The sequence below is a fragment of the Charadrius vociferus genome, unplaced genomic scaffold (genome assembly GCF_000708025.1).
Source record: "Charadrius vociferus isolate BGI_N301 unplaced genomic scaffold, ASM70802v2 scaffold291, whole genome shotgun sequence".
Lineage (NCBI taxonomy): Eukaryota > Metazoa > Chordata > Aves > Charadriiformes > Charadriidae > Charadrius > Charadrius vociferus.
The window spans coordinates 1,085,821-1,112,621 of record NW_009646958.1 but is presented as its reverse complement, the minus strand read 5'-3'; the positions used below and the strand labels follow the sequence as shown (position 1 = coordinate 1,112,621).

Sequence of the window (26,801 nt, the reverse complement as noted above, 5' to 3'; positions counted from 1 at the left end):
ATTTTCGAAAAAAAGATACATAAAAAAGATACATTAAAAAAAAAAAAAGAAACAGAAAAAGATGAAGGATTCCGGTGGAGAACTTTGAGGACTAGTTCCACATGCACAGAATGGATGCTGAAGGTAGTGAGAAGTCTGTTGTTGGTGACTGCTGTCCTGCTGAGATGCGGCTTCAGAGGATGAATGGAGGGGGGATGTTCGGGCTGTGGTCTATATTTAGGTCCTATCTGATCTCTCGGATCATACTGGTGTCAGGAGTTCCCTGATACTTGACCCTGCTAACAAATAGACTGAGTAGATTTTAGGTCAGAAGCTCTTCATATCCGTGTTATAGGATGGCACTTGAAAATACTTTCTGGAGGGAATAGGGGAGAGAAATGAAAAAATATATCCGTGCCTGTCAGGGAAATTCATTAAAGAAAACAAAGGATTTTAACCAGTATTTTTTTCTACCTCTCTTCTTTCTTTCTCCCTTTTTTGTTTCCCCTCTTCAGGCGCTGCCGCCGTACTGGAAATATGGGGTCGGAGCAGAACCCTGGCTGTAAGATCATGACCTTTCGTCCCACCCTTGAGGAGTTTCGGGACTTTGGGAAATACATCGCTTACATGGAATCGCAGGGAGCTCACCGAGCGGGGCTCGCCAAGGTGAGTTGTCCCAGCGTAGGCAGCTGAAAGCTTCCTGCAGGCCGCCTTCCCCAGGCTCCGCTCATCCGGCGCCTGTGAAGTGACACGGCTCAGTAGCAGTTTGCTTTCGTGTAGTCGCCCAGAGTGCACATTTGCAAATTGTACTTGCAGTCTGTGTTTTGGTTTAGTGAGAGAGGAAAGGCAGAGGAGTTACAGGCCTTTTGTAAGAGTGAAAGAAGCGTATATTTGCAGGATGTCTTTTCCTGATCCCTAACTGCAAAACAAGGACGTTCCCAGCCCTTGCAGAGATGGGTTAAGGGTAGTTCTGTGTCCTGATTCTGTTGCTGAGGATACAGATAGTAGTAGCCACGGTCCTCAAGGCGTGAGGGTTTCAGCTCCCGCAGAGTGTAGGGTAAAGGATGAAGCTTTTGAAGCCTGCTTAGGTTTTGATGGGGGAGAGGGCCTAAATCGTGTCTGTGTGAATGGGGGCAGATGTTTTGCTCTTGCCTTTTCCATGTTCTGGGCTACCACCTTTTGCTGACTTGAGTCTAGACCTGTAAATGTGTCCTGTATGCGTGGGTGATTCCTGAAATACCTGAAAGCCTTTTTGACCTTTAGGAACCAGTTCTTCAGGCGGCTCTGAAACATCTTTCTGCTTCCTTCCCATCCGCCTCTTTACACTGAAACTGCTGAAACATTATAAGAATTCTTCATGTGAAGCTTCTAAATTCTAGTACTTGACATACAACTGCTTGGGAAAAATCAGGACTAACTGATTAGAAAGAGTATTTCTGTGGCTGTGTCATGTTGCACCATAAGCTGAGGGAGATCATTTGTCCTGACAAGGTAGCTGTTACGTATGGTATTTAGCAGAACTTAATAAAGCACAGCAGAGAAGTGAAGCTGTTAGGCATGAAATAATTCTTATTTCTTCTAAAACATAGGTCAATTACTGTTTTTATTACAGTTCTAAGTAGAGCTGGGTATTGATAAAAAGCTCTCTCTGAAATGTTTCCTTGTCCACTCAAGTGTACTAGCAATTACATTCCGTGAGTCCGCCAGGGTAGATTATTTTAATAAAGGTTGTTGGTGAATTCCAGATGTTGTAAGAAATTACTGTACTTGTATGACTAAATCTGAGCATTTCAAGTTAAATTTTGTTTCTCTATTGCAACTGCAGTTCAGAGCCTTTTAATGGAAGTAGAGCTCATCACAGCCTGGAGGAACCATGCCCACAAAATCAATAACTTGTCCTCCAGTTCCCGTAACTTTTTTGGTTAACCTGTACACTAAATTAGATAGTAGATATTTTATTTTTTCATTCCATGTGCCTGCTGAATGTCCTACTGATTGTTCTCTGATCTTGAGCCTAGGATTGTTGGCAGCTCTTCTGTTTAAAATTACAGCTTTTTCTTCTAGATTCAGGACTGCTTTGCAGCAGTTTTTTTGCACAGCCTTCAAGAGTGAGGAAAGAGTTCTGGACGAGTTCCCCATGGTTTTCTTTTGTTCTTTTCTACCCCTCGCCCCTTTTCATTTAAGGAGCTGCGCCCCAATGCGTCACCTACAAATACAGAAACATCAACAGCAATAATGCAACAGGATTTTTGAGCCTTCCTAGTTAAAAAAACCCTACAAACAAATGAACCAAAAAACTCCACCCCCCAAGAAAACCATAGTGTAAGTGATTCTAGATGGAATAGTAGTTTAGACTGCTGTAAAAGGGTATGGAATTATAGGGATGGAGCTGCTGGAGTCATCATGCAGCTTTGTGGAATGGTAGGTGAGAGGAATGCCTTTTTTAGTCCTTCTGGCATGCAGTTTAGTTCCTTCCTATAACTAGATCTCTTTTTATCGTGACTGGCCATCTTCTGTGACACTGTACTGATGGGTCCGCTAGCAGGCAGGCGGGTGCTGGGCCCTCTGACCACGTCTGCTAGTCCTGCACTTGAGCAGATGCAGAACAGGTGCCTCGTCATGTGTGCTGGTTATTTGAGATGCTGCTGTTATCTGATAACGTCCTGCAGCAGCAGGATGAAATACCTTCCACTTCAACAGTTTTCCCTTCGGTAGAAGTTGTGTTTGCCTATTGTGAAATTGAAGTTTGATTATTTTTTTTTTGTTTGTTTGTTTGGTTTTTTTTTCCAATTCCAGGTGATTCCTCCCAAGGAATGGAAGCCCCGAAAAACCTATGATGACATAGATGACATGGTTATCCCAGCTCCCATTCAGCAGGTGGTTACTGGACAGTCGGGGTTATTCACCCAGTATAATATACAGAAGAAACCCATGACTGTGGGAGAATACCGGCGTCTGGCTAACAGTGAGAAGTATGTTGGTGTTAAGTGATGTGCTTACACTGTGAGTGGGGCAGTTGCGTGGAAAGCCTTTCTAGATTAGGCTTTCTTTCTAGAAACAAGCCGAAAAGAAAATCTAGTCTTGTTAAATACGAAGCATTTTGGACGAAACAGCTTTTTCTTGAAAGCTTACTTCCAGAATCTCAAACAAGTTTGTAACTTGGTTGTTTTTGGTGTATCTTAGATCTTTTTCTGGGAGTTGGTATAGAAAGATTCTTCAAAGTCAGTATTTGGCGAAGAATCTGCCTGGAAAGAATGGTTTGGGACTCAGAGAAGAGCTCTCGGTGTATTAATGGTTGTTCTGGGAAATGTGTTCCATTGCGGAGGTAGAAATACAAGTATCTCGGAGTGCCTGAGCTAATACTAATAACGTGAGTGTCTTCCAAAGTGACCGGGAACTTTGCAGAGCACTACAGTTCGCTGGGACAAGCCGACTGCTACAGGCAATACTGACATCGCACAGTCAACTTTGAAATATTACTAATGTGGCGCATACACGAGTGCTTTACCTGCCTGCAGCTCCCTGTGTAATAACCTCGTCTCGTGCATCCTTAGGTGGGGATCTGGCGCTTCACGTAAGCGCGCATCCTGTTTGTCAATATGCACTAAGAGGTTTTGTAGAAAGATTTAAAAGGTAGTAAATTGTATGAATCTGAGTAGAATTAAAAATGAAATGCGTTTTTCAGTAACCTTCTGAGCGTGCCTACTTTGAAATGTACTCTTCAGTCATATATCTGTCTGCGATGAGTGTTCCTTAGGACCTCTTACACTCTTATCTTTTCCATGTTCTTATCAGGTATTGTACTCCACGCCATCAAGACTTTGAAGACTTGGAGCGCAAGTACTGGAAGAATCTCACATTTGTCTCACCGATTTATGGGGCTGATATCAGTGGCTCACTATATGATGCAGTAAGTGAAATGCTCCTCTTTTATTTATTTTACATGTGGATACTGACTTCCTTATTACTCTTTTCTCATTCAGGAACAGTAATTCAGAATTTATTTGCTTTAGCAACCTTAAAAAAAAAAAAGGGGGGGGGGGCAAATAGTGAATGTTTACTTTTCCCTCATTACAAAATTGTGACTAAACTTCCCACCTTCCCCAGAGATTCAGGGTAATTGAGTCAATGGAAGCTGTGAAAAGCTTACTTTTACTACAAAAATGAGGAAAAAAAGTGATTTTAATGAGTTCTTGAAAAACGCGTGGCTAAAAATTGTATATAGCTTGTAGAAAAGGTTGTTAAAGAGAACTGGACTGGCATCATAATGATATTCCCAGATACATGTGATGGTATGCAGGGAAATTAAAAGTAAGCTGTTGATCATCCGCATCTCTATCATGTTAGGGTTTAATTTTTTCTTTTTCATTCCCTTTAATAAAAAAAAAAAATAGAGATTTCTGCTGAAGCGCCATATAAAGCATCATTTCAAGGATTTGGGTGCTTCATCAAAAATAGTTTTTTTGATTCTTAACATGACTAAAATATTTCCATTTGGATTTTTTTTTCTTTCCACGTGGCTCTATTAGGATACAATGCACCTGCATGCTAAATTATTTTACAATTCAAATTGTTTAAGCTTTTCCTTGCTGAAATTGCATCCTACGCTTAAAGTAATTCTGTTGTGGTTTCTTCTGCTGTAAATGAAAAAGGCTGCTTATCTTCCTACTCTGCTTCGGCAGCTAATCTAAAGCAGTGCCCTTCTGTAATTTTCTTTTGAGTGGGAAGTGGCCTTTTTTTTGGAGCGTTGTCTGATTGTCTGCAGTACAAACTGTGTGGTAATGTAGAAGTGTCTTTTTATTATCAGTATCGTTTAATATGCAATTAATTTTAATAAATATAGATATCTGGGGCCTTCAGAGCCATGGACATCAAACTTATCTGCAGTGTTTGCTGCTTTGATGAGAGTATCAGTCTTGTCGGTGGTATGATCAGGGAAGGTGACATAACCAGGCACAAACGCAAGCTTTAGGAGAAGCAGCTTCTGCAATATACTGAATATACATTGTGTTTCCTTCAGTTTCCTTCAAGTTCCTAAAAGCAGAAATGAAATAATTGCGTTACCAGTCACACTTAAAGAACTTTTCCTATTGTCCAATTACTGACATTGCTGCGAGCAGTGAGGTGTCAGTCATGAAAAACATTCTCCCTCTGCACTCCTTTTCCTCTCGCTTTTCAGCTGCTTCCTTTCTTCAGCCCTTTCCTCCCTGCCCCCCTTTTCAGGTTGATTCAGAAAGTTTCAAGATTGAGCAGCTTGAGTTTCACTGCCTTGCAGTTACTCCAGCGAGCAGCAGAAGCTGGGCGTGCTGGTGTGCCTATGAACTATACTGGGGAACAGGGGTGTGAAAGAGACTGTTTATTTCCTTTGGAGACAATCTCAAGGTTAAAGATTTGCACCAGTTTGTGTGACTTTTTCTATTTCCCATTGAAGTAGAGAAAATCAGCTATGAGATTTAGAGCTTCTTTTTATTGCTTTTTCTGTTTAAATGTGGATAATAAAGAACGGGGAAGACAGTGTTGTTATCTGAAGCACTGAGCTGATGTTCAGGCTTCTGCCACTTGGGCCACATTGAAGTCTGGTGTTTCCATCAGCTGATTCACGTTCATCAGGTGAAGAACGTCTGGATGGAATACGTCATTGAGAGAAGCGTATGTTACCCTTAGTTTATCTCATGTTTATTAGTAGAACAGTTACTTAACGGTAGAGTATCACATAGTACAAGTGCCTCTTCAGCGAACAGATTTAGCGAGAAGCCAGTAATCAATTCCTTTGCCACAAAGCGGTGGTAATGCATCCTTTTCATGGTTATCGATGAACATTAAAAGTAAGCTTTCTGGAAGCAGGTGGGATTAAATTAATGGAGATAACAGCAGGATATCCACATTTTGAAGCATTGAAAGGGAGCTGTGGGCTATTATTCTGCTCTAGCAAGTCCTGATATGTTCAGTACAGAACATTTCTTTTGAATTACAGGATGTGGAAGAATGGAATATTGGCAATCTGAACACCCTCTTAGACATGGTGGAACATGAGTGTGGCATTATTATAGAAGGTGTAAACACTCCCTACCTCTACTTTGGGATGTGGAAGACAACATTTGCTTGGCATACAGAGGACATGGATCTCTACAGTATCAACTACTTGCATTTTGGCGAGCCAAAATCCTGGTAAGTGGTAGAGTACTAATAGATGGTGGCTGCGTACCTTTGCCCTCTACTTGAAACCACTGCAATACCCTTTGCTTCAGATCTGCTTAATTCCATCAGGCTTACCTAATCTCTTACTTCTCTTTTTTTTTTTTCTCCTCTCCTACTCTACATTTGAAAGCAGTTTTACTTTTTCATGCTGACTTGCTCACAGGCCTAATTCCCGACTTGCTAGAAAAGTAGCAGAATTAGGGAGACTTGTTGACATTATGATTAAAAACAGATTTCAACACGTGGGGCTTTTTGAAAACTATTGCGCAGAAGAGCATTCCCTCTCATCTGGGAGAGCAAATGGGGATGGGAATGTATGGATGCTTCAGATGCACTTTAATAGTGAAAGACTGTTGTTCTTGCATTATGCTGTAGGCAGGAAACATCTGTTACTTTAAAATTTACATTATTTAAATAATTAGATATTCTTACAACTCCAGGGACAAGGTAGGTCAAAGGATTCCTTTTTCATGGTCAATTCTTAGAATAGTGATAAGCATTTTTCAACACTGTTGATGTGTAGACTGCTTGGAAATAACTTCCCCCAAAATAATAAATAGATAAGGATATAATTAAGAAGCTAGGAAATCTGGAATAAGTTATGAGAGTGAGTCTTCTTTTTTCTCAAGCCTCCGATTTAAAAGTATAACCAGAGAGACTTAGCAACCCAGAAGAGCTTTATTGAAGATCTTGATGTGACTAATAAATATTGACATTTGCATGCAAATTACTGCTTAAATGTCACTGTGAAGCTGCTGTCATTGTGCCCTGGCAGCGGCAGACAAGATCCTCCCATCTCTCTGCAATATGAGTCCCTGGTGACACCGAGTATCTCCAGGCAGTTAGTGCCTGCGGGCATATAAAAGCTAGCAAGAGCAAAGAGGCTGTAATGAATGGGCGTAGTGTTCTTTTGCAGTCTTGGAAAGGAGCGGAAGGAGGGGCTGAATCTGTAACATTCAGCTGTAGTCTTAATGTGAATTTTTTAAAACTTTCCAGCGTGTCAGAAAATCTGTTTCCCCATCATACCTGATTCTTAGTTTCCCTCTTTTAGGCAGATGCACAAGGATTTTGCAGAATCTCTTATGATACTTCTGTTAAACAAGCTTGATCTCAAGAAACAGATGTGTGGATTAGGAATGAAATGTGACACATTTTCATTTTAGATACTGTCAATGCTTTCCTTCATCCTCAGAAGCAGTTCATCAAACGCGTTTTTATTCAGTCCCCATCTCCAGCAGATGGTGCCATCAGCACAGGAGAAGCCCTTCCTCTCCTCTACCCGTATGGTGCCGAGACCACCAGCAAAGCCGGTGCTGTCTTTAGCCTGGCGGTTTTGGCACACAAGAGTTGGCTGCTCGAAGGGTTATACGAATAACTGACCTGAGGTTGGCGTTAGAGTCATGCGATCGGGGCTGGCTGTGACCGCTCCTTTCGTGCCTGCCTGTTAATCGGTTCTGCCTCATCTGTCTTCTGCTTGCTTTTTCTTCCCCACCCGGAATAGAGCGTTATCGCTTTCAAAAAGTGGAAATAAGAACAGATTACCTTGAAAAGAGAAGCTGGTTACAGCATGGAAATCATGGCTGTTCCCCAAACTCTCCTGTTGTGAGCAAAAGTTAGAGAACAGATGTGAAATGAAGTATATGTGAAGTATTTGTAGCCAGACCTGAACTGTTTTTCTTCCTGCACACATCTTAGGAACTTCATGCTGTGGTTTGGGTTTGGGTTTGCTTTGTGTCTTTTTTTTTTTTTTTTAATGTGTTGAGGTTTTTTTTATTTGGGTTTTTTTTTGGTATTGTAGATACTATATGTGGATATCCACATACTGTGTCTGTCATAAGGATGATAAACTCATTGTATGAAGCTGTTGCCTTGTCTTCTACTAAACAGTGGTTTTTCCTTATGGCCTTATGTTTGCTGTTGTTTGTGTGGGAAACGCGGATTGCATAGTAGAGGAAGAAACAAAACAAACCTCCAAACAGCAAAACCCAAAACACCTTTGTGTAGCATGTTTGTGTGAAGAGGTTAAGAATCAGAAAGTGAAGATTGTATCTGGCAAATCTCAGAAGTTCTTGGTAACTTTTATTTCTGTCAAATCTTCCGAGGATTTTAGGGAGATGCTGGGGAACACCTAATATTCCCCTAAGAGGGGTTTTAGTTGTTGGAGAGTTCAGTCACTACTGCTTATAATTGGAATAGAGAAGAGGAATTATAAAATCTTCTTGTAAAGGAGCTCAGGTGTTGCTTGTTAAAAATCAAAGCAGGAACATAACATACTGTGCATCTGGTTGGGTTGTGCTTTGGGTTTTGTTTTGTTTTTTTTAATTTTTTTAAAAAGGTACTTTTACCCCACTTAAAAAGGAGGGGAGAGCTTTTATCCAGCCAGTCTGTGGTTGTGCAGTTCTTTTATAGTAACCAGTTCTATAAACCTTACATGGTTGGGGGAAAATGGGGATTTTTGAGGACAGACCATGTTTTGGGCAAAACGTTTTCCCTTTCAACTGAGTTTTCTTATATAGATGACAGTGTGTAACACAAACCTAGATGTATTGTGACAGGATGCCACTGCTGGTTTGGCAGGGCTCCCTGCTGTTCCCTTAAGCATAAGGCAAGAGTATGCCACTTGCCCAAGTCATTTCTTCCTTGTTCCTCACTATGACAGCTTCTGTTAATGAGTTCTCAAGCTCTTCTGTGAACGAGCATTGGCTTCTGAGGAGTAAATCTGAATATCCCTTGGAGCAGAGCTGGAACTTTCCGGGCACCCAAACAATCACTCGTCTTCTGGTTGCGATTGCAGTCATCCCACAGCTCAGTTGGGGGAGCTCTTGGACTTCAGTGATGAAATTCCAGTGGTGCAGCCTGGCTTTGCTCAAAGATGGCTAAAATGTTGGTTCTGTTTTTCTGGCACCACCTCTGTGGAAATTTCCCAGCTTCCTTCATCCTTTTTATAGACTCTTTGACTCTGACAGTGATCATCGTAGAAGCACCTTGGGGAATAGCAGGAGTGTGGAGAGTTACGAAGTCTACCGGTTTGGGGTTGAGCTCTAAAAGAAGAGGCAGAGTTATTGTTTGGCTGTCAGAGATATTTATATAGTGAAACCAAGGACCGTGTATAGTGGTGGTATTCTGCTTCAAAATTTTCTGTTTAAAAACCATAACTCTTTCTTCACATCTCTCATAAATTATCTTAGGCTCCTTTAATCCAGGCTGTGCAACCAAAGCCCTGCTTTGAAGGTAGCGTGTAGGAGTGGTGAGAAGCCACCAGCTCTCTTTCCTCTTGAAGGGAAGGTGAGAAAGGAATCGGGCTGAATGAGGTTGCCTCCCAGACCTCATTCAAGTGGGTTCTACAAGAAGTCTCGATGTTTATTTGCACTGGAAGGGGTGAAGTACCTTCTCAGGGAGGTCTGGATGATATGTTCAGACCATGCGAAGCCACCTCAGTGGCTCAGATAAGCTGAGAAAGGAGTATGTCTCATGGGTCAGGGAGGATAGTTACTGAAGTTCTGTTATGTTTGTGTCTTTCGTTTCTGTCTTTGGAATTTTTGGGTCATACCTCTTACAAAACAGGTGCTTTGGGGACTGTTGGGATTACAGTTAAATGTTAGAGTTAAATGTCTGTGGCTCAACAACTGAAGATGGTTTCTCCGTACAACCTTACGAGCATCTGCTGGGTCATACAACTCTTTGATTGATGCGTCTCACTGCCACTGCAGAGGACTCCTCCTGCCAACGCTTTCTCATACTGTTTCTTTTCGGTAAGCAGAGTAGAACAGGCTGCAGCAAACGAGATGTCTACACAGAGTTGTGTCACTGGGGGTGCAGGTTAAAAAATTGTTCAGCGCAGAGTGAAGTTCTTGAGCAGTAAAGGGACATCCAGTGACGAGGGAGAAGAAAGGCGGTAATGGGAGACAGCTTTTTTTCCTGCTTCCAGTCTCATGAAATGATTTATCTATGCCTGTAGATTGCAATGCGTTTATTTCTTAAATTCTGTCTTGTTACACCAAGAAGAACGAGCGCTGTTCTGTGTCTTTAGCCGTAACGATTGCTGCTGCCAAGATATCCATACGGCCCCTTCTGGGTTATACATCCCTCTGATGGAAGATGATTGTCTTTTCTGATGTGCCGTTTCTCGGGCGTATGCATCTGGTCTACAGTGTAGTCACGCTGTTGTTGTTTTTCACTGGAAAATCAGTCTGAGAGGCTGGAGGGGTGGCACGGGAGGTGTGGGCGCTTCCCATCGAATGTACTGGGACCTGCTGTGTAACCTCACGTCGAGCTGCTCGGGCCGGGAGCTGCCAGGTTGAGTCGCTTGCTCGCTTGTTTCTCAAATTACAATAAAATGTCCCTCTCCCATTAGTAGTTTAATTACAACCTTTTCATAGTCTGTCTTCAGTTTTTACAGAAGTTTGAATGTATTTCATTCTGCAGCCCTATATTAAACCTCTTGTGGTAGGAGTTTTTACTGTATCAATTATACATATTATGTATAATTACCTGATACATTCATATGCTGAGATCTAAAATAGAGCATATTGTCAAACGATGCTAACAGAAGTCTGACTTTTATAATGACAGAAGCAACGAAACTGAATGCCAAGCCTAATACTTCATGGTTATTATGTCATTTTATTGAGGAACGTATGCGGCTCAGCCTTTGCAGTTTAAAAAGCATGTTTTTAAACACTGAGATACTCCACCATCGCTTTGTTTTCATCTCTATAAAAATGTGCAGTGCCTACCTTGAGGACTTCCTGGGGTGGGGAAGTGCCGGAGGAAACTTTAAATCTCAGTAATGGCAATTTGATGGATACACTTTGGAGGTGTAATGTCTCCGTCTTGTTTTGTCAACACTGTAACACCTGACTGGGTAATAAGGTTATTTTTCTCAGATATTTTGTGACTGATGTTGCTGTAGAGCAACAATATTTAATATTCCTTCTGTAAGTACTAATGGGATGTTACACTGTATTCTTTCTCTCGGAAACTGCAGGTGTTAAACCAGAGTGACACTGAGGACAGTAATTGATTTTATAAAATGTCCCTGTTTCCTTATCATGATGGATGTTTAATCCCCTTTAATTAAAAGAGGGAGCCAGCTTTAGCTTTTAAGTTATATGGTCTCCTCTCCAAAACATTCCCTTGCTGAAAGTGGATCATGCCTAATCTGTTTGACTTTGATATCACAAAGTACACTTTATGCCAGAACAGCAGTTTATGTGGAATTAAGGACAAATTACCAAAGGAACTTTAAAATAATATGATTAGTTGAAAGCACTGGTCACAGATACAATTACATTTTAAAAAACACAACCGGAATTCTCTCTTGTAAAAGTCTTAAGACTGCTTACTTGAAAATACCTAGAGTTACCTGAAAACCTTCTTGCTTAAAGTATTTTAGTATTTCTGCTTTCTTTCCCCGGGTGTCTGGTGAGGTTCCCTGGGTAGGGTAAGTCTGTCCTTAGGAATCGAGGAAAACAAGTGCATGGGAGGACTCTCTTCTGACATCTAGAATTTTAATAAATTTGTAGTATTTGTTACTGATGCCAGCATTGATAGGGAAACCTCACATTTTCTAACAGCGTTATGATGGGGAGATTTAAAGCAAGACACAATTGTTCCCCTGGGAGAGGACTGTAAAAGGAGCCCTCTTTATTCTTGCTGAAAGAATATACGTAGAGCAGCTGCAGATATGCAAGTGCCGAGGATCTCGCTGCTGATTTTATTTTTCATTGTTGTCTTAGGGAGCATCGCAGCTGTCTTAATAGGAACTCTTGTCCTATCCTCCCCCCAGGATAGAAAACGTTAATCCCTGGAAAACTCTCTTGGAGAAAGAAGATGACCTAATACAGTCATGGAGCTTAACTCTTCCAGCCTCTCTCCTTCTTCATTTTCAGTGCGGGGTGCCGGGTCCTTATCCCCATTTCCCCCATGTGGTATTCTGCACCGTCCCTCTGCCTTAACGCACTCTCGCGTATGTTGCAGTTTGTTGCGGGCTCGGTGTAATCTCATTTAAAGCAGCTGGGTTTGATGTTTGGTTCTGAATTGCATGGCAGCAGGAGGGAAGGGCACTTGTCCCTTGCATCATTTATTGCCTTCTAACTATTAGGTTCCCGTAGGGGGCCATTGCACAATGGGGTTGAATTGCTGAATTGATCAGATGTGATTATAAGTCTTGATTATTGGGATCTCAGTAACCTCTGCACCCTGGAGATCCTGTGAGTTTCTTAAAGCTAGATGAGCTGGAATCACATATGCATTTTGCCCTTGAGGAAACTGAGGACTCTGAATTTGTTACACTATGGCTTTCCATTTTGCTCCATACAGAGAATATTTTTTTTCTGAGTTTTACTTTTCCTATTGCTTGGTGTTAGGGAATTCAGAAGAAGATCCCGCAGCCTTTCCTCCCTCGATCCCCGAGGTCTGCATCAGCCTTCCATGCGAAGTGCGTGAGGTTGCTTTGCTCTTAAATGTGCGCACACATTTGCTGTTTGCGTGCTCCGCTCCTGACAGTAGAGATTTATAGGCCTGTTGGGGTGGAGTGGGGGAGAAAGGAGGGGCAGGGGAAGGCCATTTGGCTGTGATGGGCTCCTTGCAGCTCACAAATTTCCTTCCTGCCTCTGCTATCCCATGCAATCTGTTTTACAGCTCTGCAGCTTTGGATGGAGAAAGAGTAGAATTTATGGTGATGGTTGATTTATAGATTAACTGCAACACCATTTGCTCTCAGGCAGATTTGGCAAAGCAAGACCCTTTTCTGTTGATAAAAGGGGTAGGGAAGGAACAGTGATATTCATTAAAAGAAATAAAAGGAAAGTGAGATAAAGTATGGCCAGGCAGAACAGCTTTTTGCTATCCTACCCCTTCCAAAACTGTTAGGTGAAAGCTGCTTTGGAAGAGGCTTTCTGCATTGAGAATCCCTGTGCGTGTTGCTTTGCTCAGAGATTCATGAAAGGAGTGATGTATTGAGATGCAGAGTTGCATCCCCCTGTAATTCACTGATAAATGAGAGCAGTGCAGCAGTGAGTTATTAATACAGCCTTTCAAGCTTCATATACCGCAGTCATTAGTTAATCAATACAAACCACACTATACTACTAATACTCAGACAAGCCTTCCTCCAGGCTCCCCGCAGGTCTGAGGGGTACCGTTCATCCTGGAGGTGGTGCTGTGGGTGAAGGACGGTGTACATCTTGTCTGAGGGGTACCGTTCATCCTGGAGGACGGTGTACACCTCATTAGAGTGGGAGCAGTGCTAGCTGACAGTCTGCTTTAAAAATCTGAGGAATCGGCATATTGTACAGAGACAATCAGGGGCGACTGGAGTGGTTTTAATGTGGTTAAGTCATCAAACCAAACTATATGAAGAGTTATGAGCTCTAACTTGCGTTACGTGGGTTACCTTCCCAATCAGGTGCCTGCAATTGGAATAGTGGAGATTTTTCTTTTGAATAGACTTTGCTTTTTGGTGTGTTTTATTATGCTATTGTGGACAGATTATTAAAAGATAATTTTCCCGCTGCAGAGGAGGCACGGTGTTCTGGGAAGGCAGGACTCGCGTATGCCTTTCTCCGTTCACCCTCATCTAACTTTGAGAGGACATGCCACGAAGATCAAACCGGGCTCTTAGACTGATGGATCAACTACGGAACTTGTTTGAGAAGGGGGTGTTGCTCTGTAAGAGAGCAGATGAAATGACCTCAGCCAGCAGGCTGCTCCTGCCCATTCCGTCTCCCTCTTCCTTCCTCTCAGCTCTCTGCTGCACATGTGCTTCGCCCTCCAAAGTTCTTTTCTCTTTCCGTTTCTTATTCTTCACTAAATTCACTGGAGAAGACACGATATTAGTACGTACTTTGCTGCCACTTTAGTTTTCAGTCTGTGCAGTTTATGTCCATCTTTACTGGGCCTGTTTAGTTTGTTTGAAATTATAAACTCCTAGAGGTTGGGGTTCACCTGTAACTTGTTGTACCTAACTGGGCAAAGTGGACATCTTCCAATCGATGGTTTGTCTTTGTACCTTTCCATAACGATCTCGGAAGGTGGTAACGCTGATCTGTGATCACATCCTCATTTTTACAGTGGTGTCTTCAAGTATGCTCCTGCTCCACTGCCGGCGTTAAATGCACATACTGCTGTTTCCGCCAGCACTAATAATTCATCACAGCTCAGTAGTCCCAGTCTGGATTGAGAGAAGCACGTCTTTGATCCAAGAAGGCTCTTGCCGCAACTCATTCTTGCGTTTTGAAAGTGTCTGCTCAAAGCTCAGGCCTGATTTGAAATGAAGATCTGTGGAAGTCTGACAGGATCACAGATTGGTTTTAATAACTGAGGCTTTTGAACAGTGCACTCTGCCACTGAGACAAGATGGGAGGGAGATGTGCTTCCATGCTTCATATAACTCTTTCAGCCTGATCTGACTTGGGCCCTGGGGGAGAATGAGCTTGCACATTCCGGCTTGGCATGGCGCTGAACGCAGGGGTTGGAGAGACCAGAAGGAACCAACAGTGGTACTGCAGAGCTTTGTCTTTATTCGCATTTTGTTAACACACTGGCAGAAATCAGCGGGGATTTTTTTCTTTACTCAGCACAGAAAATTGACGTTGGGTGATGCCAAGTGCAGCACAAGTGTAGTTTAAAATAACAGAAGCCTGTAGTAATGACAGTACTTAAATAGCACTCTGCCTGGTCTGAGTGCTGTGCAATTGTTAACTAGTTAATGTTCTAAGTAGTCTATATGCTGGGTTTCTATCCACTTCATTCCTAGCTGGCCCATCAACATGGCAGAGGAGATCAAGTAGAGGAAATAAAGGAAACTTTACAAAGTGTGTCACTGATCTTTATCAAATCTGAACTATAACACTTCTAGCTTTGGTGCTGACAAGAGCATAGGTTCGAGCTTCAAAGTAGCAGCTACAGTTTGAAACAATGCAGCGTGATGGATGAGGAGCATTAAACCTTTGGAATGGTTTTTTTTCCTCAAAAAAGAAAAGAGTGTGTGTGTAGAGGTGTTGCACCCCTAGCACAAGGGGCTTCCTAATCCAAGGATATCTTTCATTAGTAGTGAGCCGATTTCTTTTGTTCTGCTGTAGGCAATTACCCGTATTTTTCTTCCCAAGAGCAGTGAGCAGGAGCGCGCGCGTGCCTCTGCCCAGTAAAGGGGCAGCTCTCGGGCCAGTCGGTACAAGACAGGAACGTCTGTGACCTCCCTTGTTACCTTTCTTCTCCTTGTTTCTTGAGTTGCATCGAGGTGGTTTTTCAGAACGTAGGGCCTGCAAAGCATAATCTTTGCTTTTCTTTATATTAGTACAGTATCCTCTACAAAAAGCAGCCTGTAATTAATAATCTGATTACCAGTTTTGGGAAATAACTCTAATGTGAACAGGTTCTTCAAAACAAATAATGGAGAATGGCAAGGGAACGAATATTGTAGTCATTCATCTCTGTTGAATTGTATAGTAATTATCTTCTTGGCCAAACTGAATGAATAAATGATTTTGTAATGTTTTTCCCCAAACACCTTTTCTTAGTAAAATGCCCCCTTCGTACTGCTCGTTCACTGCGTGCAGAAGCAGACTGTGGGTTTATTTTGTATGTGTGGAAGGAGAGTTGCTCCAATGTGATTTGTAATTTTGTGCTTTGTGCCCGGCAGTTGTTGCTATGAGGCTGACTGGACTGGTGCGCTGATAGTCCTTCCAAGAGCAGATGGTTGTTCATATTAAACTGTCTGTTTTAAAATAGAATTTAAAAATTGCATTTGAGCTCTGGAAAAATCTCCTTTTTGTAGTCATTGAGTTTTGGGTTAGTGAACCATCGTGAAAGTAGCCAATTGCTCAGTTGCTTTGTACAAATCTTGTTGTTACGGGTGCGGGTGTTTGTCTTGAATTCATATTGCTTTAAAATCCGAACTTTAAAAAGCTGCTGTCTGATGTCACTTCTTGAAACTAATGCCTCTTTAATGCTATTTCTAGCTCATGGCAACTTTAGGGGTTAATGTGATTGGCACAAGTTAGGTTTGACTCTCATCTTCCAACAGTCAATCCATAAGGATTCCGACCCAACTCCAGAGTCACCGGAGATATTCCGCCCAACGTTACTGGGAAACAAATTGAGCGTTTGCAATTACACAAACTTACACAAAATGCCAGAAACTAAAGGGAAGGAGGAAGTTCCTCATGCTGCTTATGGTTCTGTTAGCAGCAGAATTGCGTGCCGTTTCTTCCTGTTGTGCTTGGCAATGGGGTTGATAATCAGGCAGCTATGCACACGGAAAAGAGATTTTATCGAGTGAAATAGGCTCCGTGGTGGGAGTGCTGGGAATGCTTACTGTTATAGGGCCCTTTCTGAGCAGGTTTTGTCCTGATTCGCTTCCTATGCTGGTTCCCAAAGGGTTGTGTTTGAGCAGCTGTCTGCAGAGCTCGTTTTTTCTCCGAGCGTTAGGAGACAGGTTGATTTGGTGTGTTTGTGTGGCTGTAATCTTGTTCTGTCATTACCTATTTACTCCTTATTATGGCTTTTTGAGCAGATACTCCCCAGCCTCTGTGTTTATCTTTCTCCCTATGTGTATTTCAATAAAAATGTCATTATTTGAAATCATTGACACTGCTGGTTAAAGATACTGAATTCCATCATCTATTGTCCTGTAAAATGATCCATTAAAGATAAAACTGCAGACACTCGATAAAGGTTCTTTCCTAGGAACAAGGAGCTCTCTGATCCGGGGGCGATCTTATCTCCAGAGCACGTGTTTGCATTCTTGATGTGAAGGAGCCACAAGAGAAGGGGACAGGCAGGGAGGCTGGAGATTCTCCTTTCCCAACGGTGCTCTTGAGAAGGGAAACTGGATCCTTCACAGCAAATTCACTGTGGGGTAACCACAGATACTGATGAGGAGACGAAGAAAGGAGGTTGATTTCTGTCTTTTAACAAACTGGGAGGGAGAGAGGGATGAAGGGAGGTTAAATGTGGAGGAAAGTGAAGGTGACCATGAAAGGGAGGGAGATGACAGCACTATCGACGAAGGAGCAATCCATTCTTCCTGTTGATATGCCTTTTTTTTTTTTCCATACAGGCTGCAAAAGAGCTTAAAAAATAGTGTGGAAAAAAACTACTTTCGTTGCTTGGACCTTTACTGTGACACTGCTAGGAGATGTGGTATTGTAATTGTTTTACCTTGTAGAAAAATTAGGCCTTCGAAGCGGGTTATGAATTTTGCAAATGAGGGACTACCCTGTATGTAGTGGTGGCTCTTAATGGCTTTTATTGGGTGATAAATATTCTTCATAGACTAAGGGGTTTTCTTTGGAGGCATTGCTGCTGTCACAGGGGCTAAAGATGGTGAAGGTCAGGGTTCAGATTATGCATTTATGGACACACTTTATCTTACAGAGATGGAAATAATAGCTTTTTATTCTGCCTGTCATGACTGAGAGTAGGTTGGCGTTTGAATCTTCAATTCTCGGCACAACTAAACCTGCTTTGAAGACAGATAACAACTAACCCCCAGCTTGACACATGGTCTTAAGCATTTTAAATGGGCTGTTCTCTTTTTGTTTCTGTTCCTTGTTTCAGTAATTACGGCCTGTTAAACCGTGTGGGGCCTGTTTGGCCAGACCTTGTGCAGACACTGTGAAATTAACTTTCTTACCTTCTCACATGAATCGGACTGAAGTGACATTTCCGAAGCCTTGTGGTTGATCCTCCTGCCCGTGGCGGCCAGGCTCTAGAAGAGAATGGGTGCCTGAGATTTAGCGATCTAATCATAATCACTACTTAATCGCTCTGCGTTGGTGCAAGGAGAGGCTGACGTGTAGGGGGGGGGAGCGGCGTGGGGGGGTAGCTGTCAAAAACTTGTGCGTGGGACAACAGTAGCAAGAAAACGTCTTGGAAGACCTTTGGGGAGAGGTTGAACTAAGGGACAGGATGGTCTGGTCCTCTGCCAAAGCTGGTGATGGCTTCAGGCGAGAACAGTTCTTCTTAAATGGAGAGGAACCAGCGGAGGGTTGTCTTCGTTATGGATAAAGTTTTTAATAGCTTTCAGTGGCCAAGACGATGACAAAATTGAATTGCAGTATCTTTGAAGAAGCAGCGGTGAGGACAGAATCTGAGCTAGACTGGAAAGTCCCTGAAGAGCACCTGGTGCTGGAAACTGTCGCTGCCGTAGTGAGTTCCCCGTTATGTCATCTCTTAATGGCTTCTAAACTGGGCCTTGTATCCCAGGATGGTCTGTCTGCTGTTTTTTACTGACACACTCATTTAATTCTTAACTCGCAAGACATTTGCTTATTTATTTTCATTGTTCCTGATGATAATTCTAAGCCATTAGAGGGGAAAATTGTATTCAAAAATGCTGTTTCACACTTTATTTGTTTGATGATTTAGAGCGATAGAAAATAGCACATTTGCTGGCTTTTATAGTCTGATAATTATCCGCATCCATCAAGCCATTCCAGGGGAATAAACAACACACCAAGAAAATTACACTATTAATGGCATCCTTTGTGGCAAATAGGAAGAATCTTTCTTTTGTGTTAAGGATAAAAAGGGGACTGTCCGGTTAAACTTATGTTCACAAGAGCAAACTACTGCTGTTGGGAAACGACTGTCTAACCCATTGTAGCTTTGGGGCAGATACCTTCTGGACCTGTGACCCCGGTGTCTGCTAATTACAGACAGAATCAGTTTTGCAGGGTGCTCAAGAACTCAGAAAATTACACGGAAATAAGAGATGAGAAATGCTGGAATTAGGTTTCATGAAACAAGTTTGGAAGCTGAAAGTCTTTCCCGTAGAACAGTAAGTTCCGTATTTGTAGAAGTGATACTTAATCCATTTCAGGGACCTTCTCTTGTTTTGGTAGACGGAGTAGAAAAAGGTAATTTAAAAGGATCAGTCTATTACTTTCAGATTGTTGACTTCGGGGTAAGATGACATTTGTGGCATATAGCTATAACTTTTTTTATCTTGAAATTTTTTTTCTCCTGTTCTGTAAATCTTGTGTTCTCTGGCGAAGCAGCCAAAGACGTTATTCATGCTGTAATCCGACAAATTGCTGAGCGGCAGGGTTTCGGGTTAAGCTCGGCCCTTTGTCTTGGTCAGCCACTGCAAGGCTGACCCTTGGCAGGACGTGCTTAAGGCATTAGTCTCTTGGTGTGTTTGCAAGCCCAGTTTCATGGAAGTTTGATGTATCTTAAAAGAGTCGCTGGGGGAGCATTATTTATGTAGACGTCACTTTTATTGGGGAACTGGGTTGAACCGAAAGGGACAGATTCTGCACTTGAAGGTCAGCGTTTTCAGCACCCTTGTGTTTTCTGTTGGCAGCTGCAGATGTTCTCTCTGAAGGAGAAATAATCTGTAAAAAGGTGGTCCTTAAGAAGGGCTATTAAAATATTTATGTTGCCACCGTTGTATCTCTTCAGTTTAGGTTGTTTGGGGCAAGGGAAAATCCTTGCTCCATCATTGCTGTGGTTAAAAGGAAGCGTCTGCTGGAGGGGAGATTTAAGTGAGAGATGAGGAAGCAATTTTTGGCTGTGCGGGTGGTGAGCCCCTGGGGCAGGTTGCCCCGAGAAGCTGTGGCTGCCCCATCCCTGGAGGTGTTCAAGACCAGGTTGGACGGGGCTTGGAGCAACCTGGGCTGGGGGGAGGTGTCCCTGCCCAGGGCAGGGGGTGGCACTGGATGGGCTTCAAGGTCCCTTCCAACCTAAATGATTCTATGATAGTCTTGACACAGAGTGTCCCCAATATGGGGACACTGTAGTCTCTTTTCATATACAAGTGGTATTTTGCTTGGGTTTGAGTGGGTTTTTTTCTTCTTTCCTTGTCTTTGGAATGCGTTTGTGCTATGATCTGAACGGGACAGAGAAGGGTGGTGGTTTTACATGTGTTTTGATTTATTTTTTTTTTTTTCTTTGAAAGATTTTGATAGGGTGGGGTTTTTGGGATATTTTTCTAGAGGAAACCTACTACATTTAGTATTTGGGCTGGGGTACTAAAGGAAAATGACCATACTATTTGGTGGGAAAAAAAAAATCTTAAAGTATTTGAAGTCATGCATATAGAAAAGGAAATTATTGGATATGCTTTACTGTGCATAATCTTGTCAGTTGTCTCTGGAATTGGAGATGTTTTGCTGTTGATGTGAGCCCCAGCCTGGGGGTGCAAGAGGTGTGGTGACAAATCGCGTTGAATGACAGCGTTTCGTCGGTTCCCTCTCTCAAGGATTTTTGTCCCCAAGAAGTGCTTGGCCGTTTTTCATAGTGAAAGCGGGAGGATGGCACCGTAAGGCCGTACACAAAAGCCAGCCCTTCCTGGATGTTTCTGTGCTCAATTACAGTACTCCTTTGATTGCAGCACTTTCTAATCTTTCCACGTCGCCCCCATTGTTATTCTCCCTTGTAATCAATCATTTGATGTCTGGATTGAGGTAGGTAGCTCAATCTGTGCGGCACTCGCAGAAGCCTTCTGTTTCTCTTACTGGTTTTACATAGGAGCCCAAATTCTTTCTTTATTGCCTTTCTTTATGTAAATCAATCAAATTTGGGAGTGTAACTTACTGCCTATCTTTATGTAAATCAGTCAGATTTGGGAGTGTAACTTAAAGCAGAATTTGGCCTACTTTTAATGCTCTTCTGCAGTTAATTTTGTGAATTCCTAAGAATAAGTGTATATGAGTATATAGGCTCTGCTTCCTAAAAGACTGGCCCAAACAAAAAAGTTAATTTCTAAAATTGGAGTCGGCTATCACCAAGAGGCTGTTCTGTGGTAGGGTATTCTGATTTGTATATTATTACATGTGGTTCTTTTTTTTTATAAGCTGGAAATTCCTCCTCTCTTGCTGGTTTCTCTCCAGGCAAGTCCTTTTTCTTTGTCCCTCCCTGGACCGCTCTCTGAAGAGCTCTGCTTGGCTTTTTGCAGTCTGCAGTTTCAGATAACACAATAACCATGTTCCAATGTATTAAACTTTTAACATCCTCAAGATTCAATTAATCTTATCTTTACAACTCCCAATTACAGGCGCTAATTAAGTGAAGGTTGCATTGTAGACTGGGGATATTACATTAATCATCGGCAGCCTTGTAGCCATAAATTAGTTCTTTCCCAATCCTTCAGCATTTTTCCCAGAAGGAATGGAATGTCTCATTTCCCTGTTTTAAGGGACATTAATCCCACAAAGGAGCTTTGGATCGGGATTAGTTTTATCACATTTATGTAAGTGATGAATGGTCTTTGTAAAATGAAAGCTACTAGCTTTGTCCCAGACAAATGAAATTGAATTGTTTGATAATTATGCAATTTAAGGCACTGTCAAACTTTGGTCAGAGAATGTTGGGAACCCATTGCTATATTTATTATTTCACAAGATTAGGTGCTACATAGTGTTTCCCCTTAGATTTATTTTTAAAGCAATCAGTTTAAATCGGCTTAATGTCTAAATCTTGAAGCATCCTACATGTGATTTCTGTCCTGTGTTATCTTTTCTAACCTGCCAGACCACAATAGGTACATTCTGGTTGTGTACAAAAGCAATACGGGATATGACTTCTACCTGTTTCTCCTTAGGTTGTAGATAAACTTTAGACTTGAAAATGGAGAAGCTGAGCGAGCGGCCTGGCTGAAAGTCCTCTAAAATCAGGTGTATTTTGAGAGATCCTAGCATTAGCAGGGCAATGCTGTGTACCAGGTGTTGAGATGGTGCAGTCGACTGCTGCAATATCCTGTTTTCAGCTTGTTATAATGAGGCGTGATGGTTTTGACATCTTTATTGGAAATAACAAAAAGAATGCATTTTTTATTATTCGCATTGAACAAAAGTTATAACGGGCAATAAATGTCATTCTCACAAATGTAAATTTTCAAAACTCATGTTATAAAAATGGTATGAGAGCCATATTTAATTTGATGCAGTATGTAAACAATAATCTGCAAAATTCCGTTGACATTATTATGTGTGCCATCATCTTAAACATATTAAGTGTATCATGGTATTTAGTTAACTCGTTATAACCCGAACACACAAAATCTTTGTTGCCTGATTTTTGCTTCTGGGAGCGCCGAGGTGGTGTACCTCCAAAGCAGTAAGAAAACTAACAACTTTTCGGGAAGAAAACCAACTGTTTGAAACTCTCCTGATTTTATTTTTTTTTTAATTTCTTTTTTTTTAAATAAACATTACACACAGCACTGTTTCTTCAACTATTAGAAGCTTTTTACAATATTTTTTTTTCAAGTTGTTTTTAATGTCTCTGCTGCATTAAGGCACATTGAAAGGTCCAAATAACCTGTAAGGAACCAGGAATTTCTTGCTGTTGCCTCTGAAGCGGCGTACGGCCGTCGCGAGCGGTGACACACCGAGAGCGGCTCAGTGGAGGCTTCGCAGGGGTCGAAATGGACCGTCTTTGTTTTTCTATAACCTCGAGTATTATCTTTTTACCCAGCAAAACTGTCGGAGGTTTCAGAAGTAGAACTCCGTTGCAGTTTCCTAACGATCGCAGAAGAGTATCTCAATTAGGCTTGTGCGTGACTTTAGGCAGTTAATTGTTTCTCCAGAATTTGTTCACTTGTGGGAAAACCCCAAACATTTCAGTGAAATTCCTTTGCACTCTTATTATCCCCAATCATACAAAACTCTTTAAAAAGTGTAGAAGTTGTTCCCTTTACCCTTTAATATTGTTTTCCTCAGAAGACCCCACTTTATCTCAAGAAAATTATTGAATAGTTTAAATCTGTTATTTCACATCAGACAGTACAACCGGCATAAACAGGATTGAGTGCTTCAGCTATTGTGAACAATATTTACTTTTTTTTAATAAAATGAAAAGTATTTACACAGAGTTTTCTTTGAAAAAGTTTATCTTAATTTGCTGCAATATGCCAACGTACGCTGATCCTCCTTCACACCTTTTCAGCCCATCTGAAAGTTTTTGCGTGTTAAACTTTGACACAGCCTCATGGTTTTAGTTTAGTCTTTCCAGCGGAAAACATGCCTGCTGTTCCCTGTACTGATGGATTTCTGTTTTTTCCAGTGCTGTATCATCGCTTTGTCTTCTCGACTTTCCTTCTGTGACGCTGTTTAAAAAAAATTGCAGGAAAATAACACACGTCGTATAACATGTCTAAGGATTTTTATTAAAATCCTCACTTTCTTCCGTGGATTGTTATTATGTGTCACTGATACCTTCCAGACTTGTAAAATTTTGGTTGTATTTCCAGATGTTAATTGTAAGTGCGCTGTGCTAAAAGTTATTGATGCGCTTGTTTCAAACCTTCTTTTGCTTTCAGTGTTTTCAGGTTATATTGTGATTTTTATTTTTCTTTTCTTTTGTGTTAACTTTCTCCTAGGTACGCCATACCTCCGGAACACGGCAAGAGGTTGGAACGCCTGGCGAAAGGTAAGCGTTGGACGAACACGTGGGTGTGTTCTCGGTGAAAACTGAGGCATCCCAGGGGAGAATCCTACCCGGGATTTCTAAACGGATTGATAGAGAATTGATGTTGAACTGGCTGTTAGAGTTTAATCCTGCCAGAGCTGCCTGAGGAACCTGCTGCATTGGTAGAATAGCTTCAGAGTCAGAAAACTTGAATTTTCGGTGACTTTTCCTACTAGCGCAACTGTTTTCTCAAAGCCTCGGTCTCCTCACACACCGTGACTCTAACTAAAATTGATAGAAAACACCTTGAATCTTGAGGCATTGAGACCAAACGCTTCCGTGTCAGGGAAACGGCTTTAATAAGAGACCCATCGTTCATCTCTGTGTGTAATATGAGGTTTGTCGCAGCGAGGTGAGGGCTGTTGCTCCAGCCGTGCAGAGTCGCAGCCTGGGGGGCCTTCCTGACACCCCATACACGCGTTCTGTGGGGAAAAAGGGTAGTAGGAACTGTTCTTTCTTCCCTACTATAAATGTTACGTGTACGGTTGTATATGTGTCAACTCTAACGTTGATTTCAGTCTTAAGTAGGAAAGTGCTTAGAAATTCAGCAGCAGCATTCATAGCGAGAACTCCCCCAGCTATTCTCTTCGCTCTGTAATGATACACACCGTATTTGGTGGCTTTGCTGTTATTCCAGCCTCATCCTCCTTTGTCTTTCGTAAAATAAAGGCCATCTTAAAACAAAACAAAACAAAAACAAAAAAAAAACACAACGCAAAAAAACAGAGCAGGGCTAGCTCGAGCTGCGATAACCTTCCACCTCTCACCAGGCTGTCTGTAGATGTTTTGCCCTTGCAAAGCGCCAGCCTCAGCTGCCGAAAAACCTTGTGTGCGAGTTCTTGCCTGCCTCCCTGCCAAGGAGGGCCGTTGTGCCGCCCGCCCCAGCGCGAGCAGCCTTGGGCGTCCTCTCCTTGGCGTTCCTGCTCGTTTCCAGTTGGTAACACTGGGAGCTTCGGGGAAGATGTCTGCCTGCAGAAGTGTGTATTTTTTTAATTTGTTGATGTTGTGTTTGGGTTTTATTGCTATTTTTGTTCACTTGCAAATGTTCTAGGCGCTGCCCAGCTAAAAAAAGCTCCTGTCCCAGAATAATTAACTCAAAATCTATGTGTTTCATCTTCAGTGGAGCGTCCTTTAGTGATTTAAATCTGTTGTTGAAGTTAGTGCAGCAGAAGCAGGCAGGAAAATCTGGGAGGCTATATTCTGATGCAAAATAAAAAAAAAAATCTTACACAGTTTTCCCAGAAAGTAAGCAAATTCATAGTAATGACATTGCTTGCTGACGGTCTGATGCTCTATTGACTGTTTCATACTTGAACAAAAAAGGGGAGGGTGTTGAAGGCAGCAACTGGTTGTGGAGGGTAAATGTAGAATAAACGGGTATAACCGTCCTAGGGCACGGTGGTATTGTTTTCCTCTGCACTGAGCGCCATGATCCCTAAGTACAAATAATGTTGAAAATTGCCGCTCAGCAGCGTTGCGTTTCAAAGCTACCGTTCAGTTTAGTCATTCGCCAGGTTTCATAAAAGTGACTTTTTCATCTATGAAGAAGTCAGTAAATCCAGATGACCTGTGCTCTGTGGAATCTGAAAGTCTGACATAAGTGGTACTAAGTCTCTTGCCGTTTGTAACTTATTTTCACTGATGATCAGTTTCTGAGACACAACTGTGGTTGGCAACGTATACAGCAGAAGCAAATTATCAATGATTTCATCTTTATTTTAGCTTTCCGTTGCTTAGTACCTTTTGGAAGTTGGGGTGGGTGATGTTTGGAAACTAAAATGAAGCAGTATTACTACTTGGACGTTCTCCCTGTCCTATGCATCAGTGGTCTGTACTATGAAAAAGTTTAGTGTGGAGAAATGAGTGTGCAATTAATATGGAAAATGAATAGCTGAGCTGTAAATGGGCTCACTGGGAGAGCTGTGGAGCCCATGGAGAGAATGTTAATGTGTTGCCATGTTATTGGTGCTAATCACTTAAAATGTGCTTCTTTATTAGTAGCTTTAATGAGAGCCACTTAAACTGTGCATTAAAAAGAGGAACTGCAGAGAGGGACGACAGACTGGGTAGCAGACAGTCATAATTTTAATTGAAATGCTTTTAGTACAAAAATATAAGAAAACCTGGAATCCAGTAATCCTTTCACTTTCTGAAACCCCTTCCATTATGTCTCGTCAATTAGTGTTGTTTCCAGAGCTTGGGTTATTTATTTTCCGAAATGGTGATATTTTTCAATCCCTATAAACACATAACTTGTTATTGAATCACCCACTTGGAGTGGAACACATGGTCACGAACAAAATGGTGTTACATTGGTTTAGCTGACGTTTCTGGGAGCGAAGTGCTGACATCAAGGGGTTTGTTCAGTTTTTACTGCAATTTTAGTATTTTTAGTTATTTGTGATTTGTTTTAATAGCTCAGCGTGGATCTTGTAGCTGTGGTAGAACTTAACACTTCATCATACCGAGATGCTGTGTCGGATCGTAGTGTCTCTGCCAGAGTCGTTAGTGACCACTGCGGCCAGTGAATGAGTGTCCCTCCTTCCTTGTGACGGATACGTGTTGTTTCCGTTCTTGCCTTTGACTGAATATTAACACCTACGTACTTACTTTTTTTCGTTTAAGGGGTGGTATGTAGGGCAGGTCGGTCTGGAATCTAATGAGTTGTATGTGTACCTTTCCCAGGAACGATATAGCTGCCCATCAGAGAAGGTGAAAAAGGACGTGGCGGTGTTTGGAGGAGGTGGCGCATGCTTGGCGCCCTTTCCTTGCCCATATTCAGCAAAAGGGTGGCTCAGGGTTCAGGGTACTACCCAAAACTTGAGACAGAGGGGTTCTGTTTCTTAATTTGCAAGGGTTTTACTGAGGTATTGGCCGAGTTGGTTATTCCCAGACATAGGAGGCTTAGATGCTCCATGTGCAAGTTTTTGTCACAAAATTTATCTGCTCTTTTCAACAATGAGGGATGTGCCAATTACCGACATCCTCAGTTGTGTGCCTATTGTTTTGATCGCTATAAAGTATTGAGGCAGGTTTTCATTTTGTCAGCTTGTCTCTGCTTAAATAATGATTGGATATAACGTTCCTATAGTGATACTCCTTTTTAATGTCTCTACAGGATTTTTTCCAGGAAGCTCTCAGGGATGCGATGCTTTCCTCCGTCACAAGATGACCCTCATTTCGCCCTCAATCTTGAAGAAGTACGGCAT

The 26,801-nt window shown here is 42.0% G+C and overlaps 1 protein-coding gene across 2 annotated transcripts in view; it reads left to right on the top strand.

Annotated features, from left to right (window-relative positions):
- The first annotated feature begins 516 nt into the window (after window positions 1–516).
- KDM4B (lysine (K)-specific demethylase 4B) overlaps window positions 517–26,801 on the top strand; it is an 85,401-nt gene continuing 59,116 nt past the window's right edge. For both annotated transcript variants that reach the window (XM_009895182.1, XM_009895181.1), the window contains exons 1-6: window positions 517–645; window positions 2,776–2,951; window positions 3,775–3,889; window positions 5,954–6,147; window positions 23,504–23,553; window positions 26,711–26,801. The exon at window positions 26,711–26,801 is cut by the window's right edge and continues 52 nt beyond it. In XM_009895182.1, the coding sequence (XP_009893484.1) occupies window positions 517–645; window positions 2,776–2,951; window positions 3,775–3,889; window positions 5,954–6,147; window positions 23,504–23,553; window positions 26,711–26,801 (755 nt within the window). The remainder of the gene's footprint in view (window positions 646–2,775; window positions 2,952–3,774; window positions 3,890–5,953; window positions 6,148–23,503; window positions 23,554–26,710) is intronic.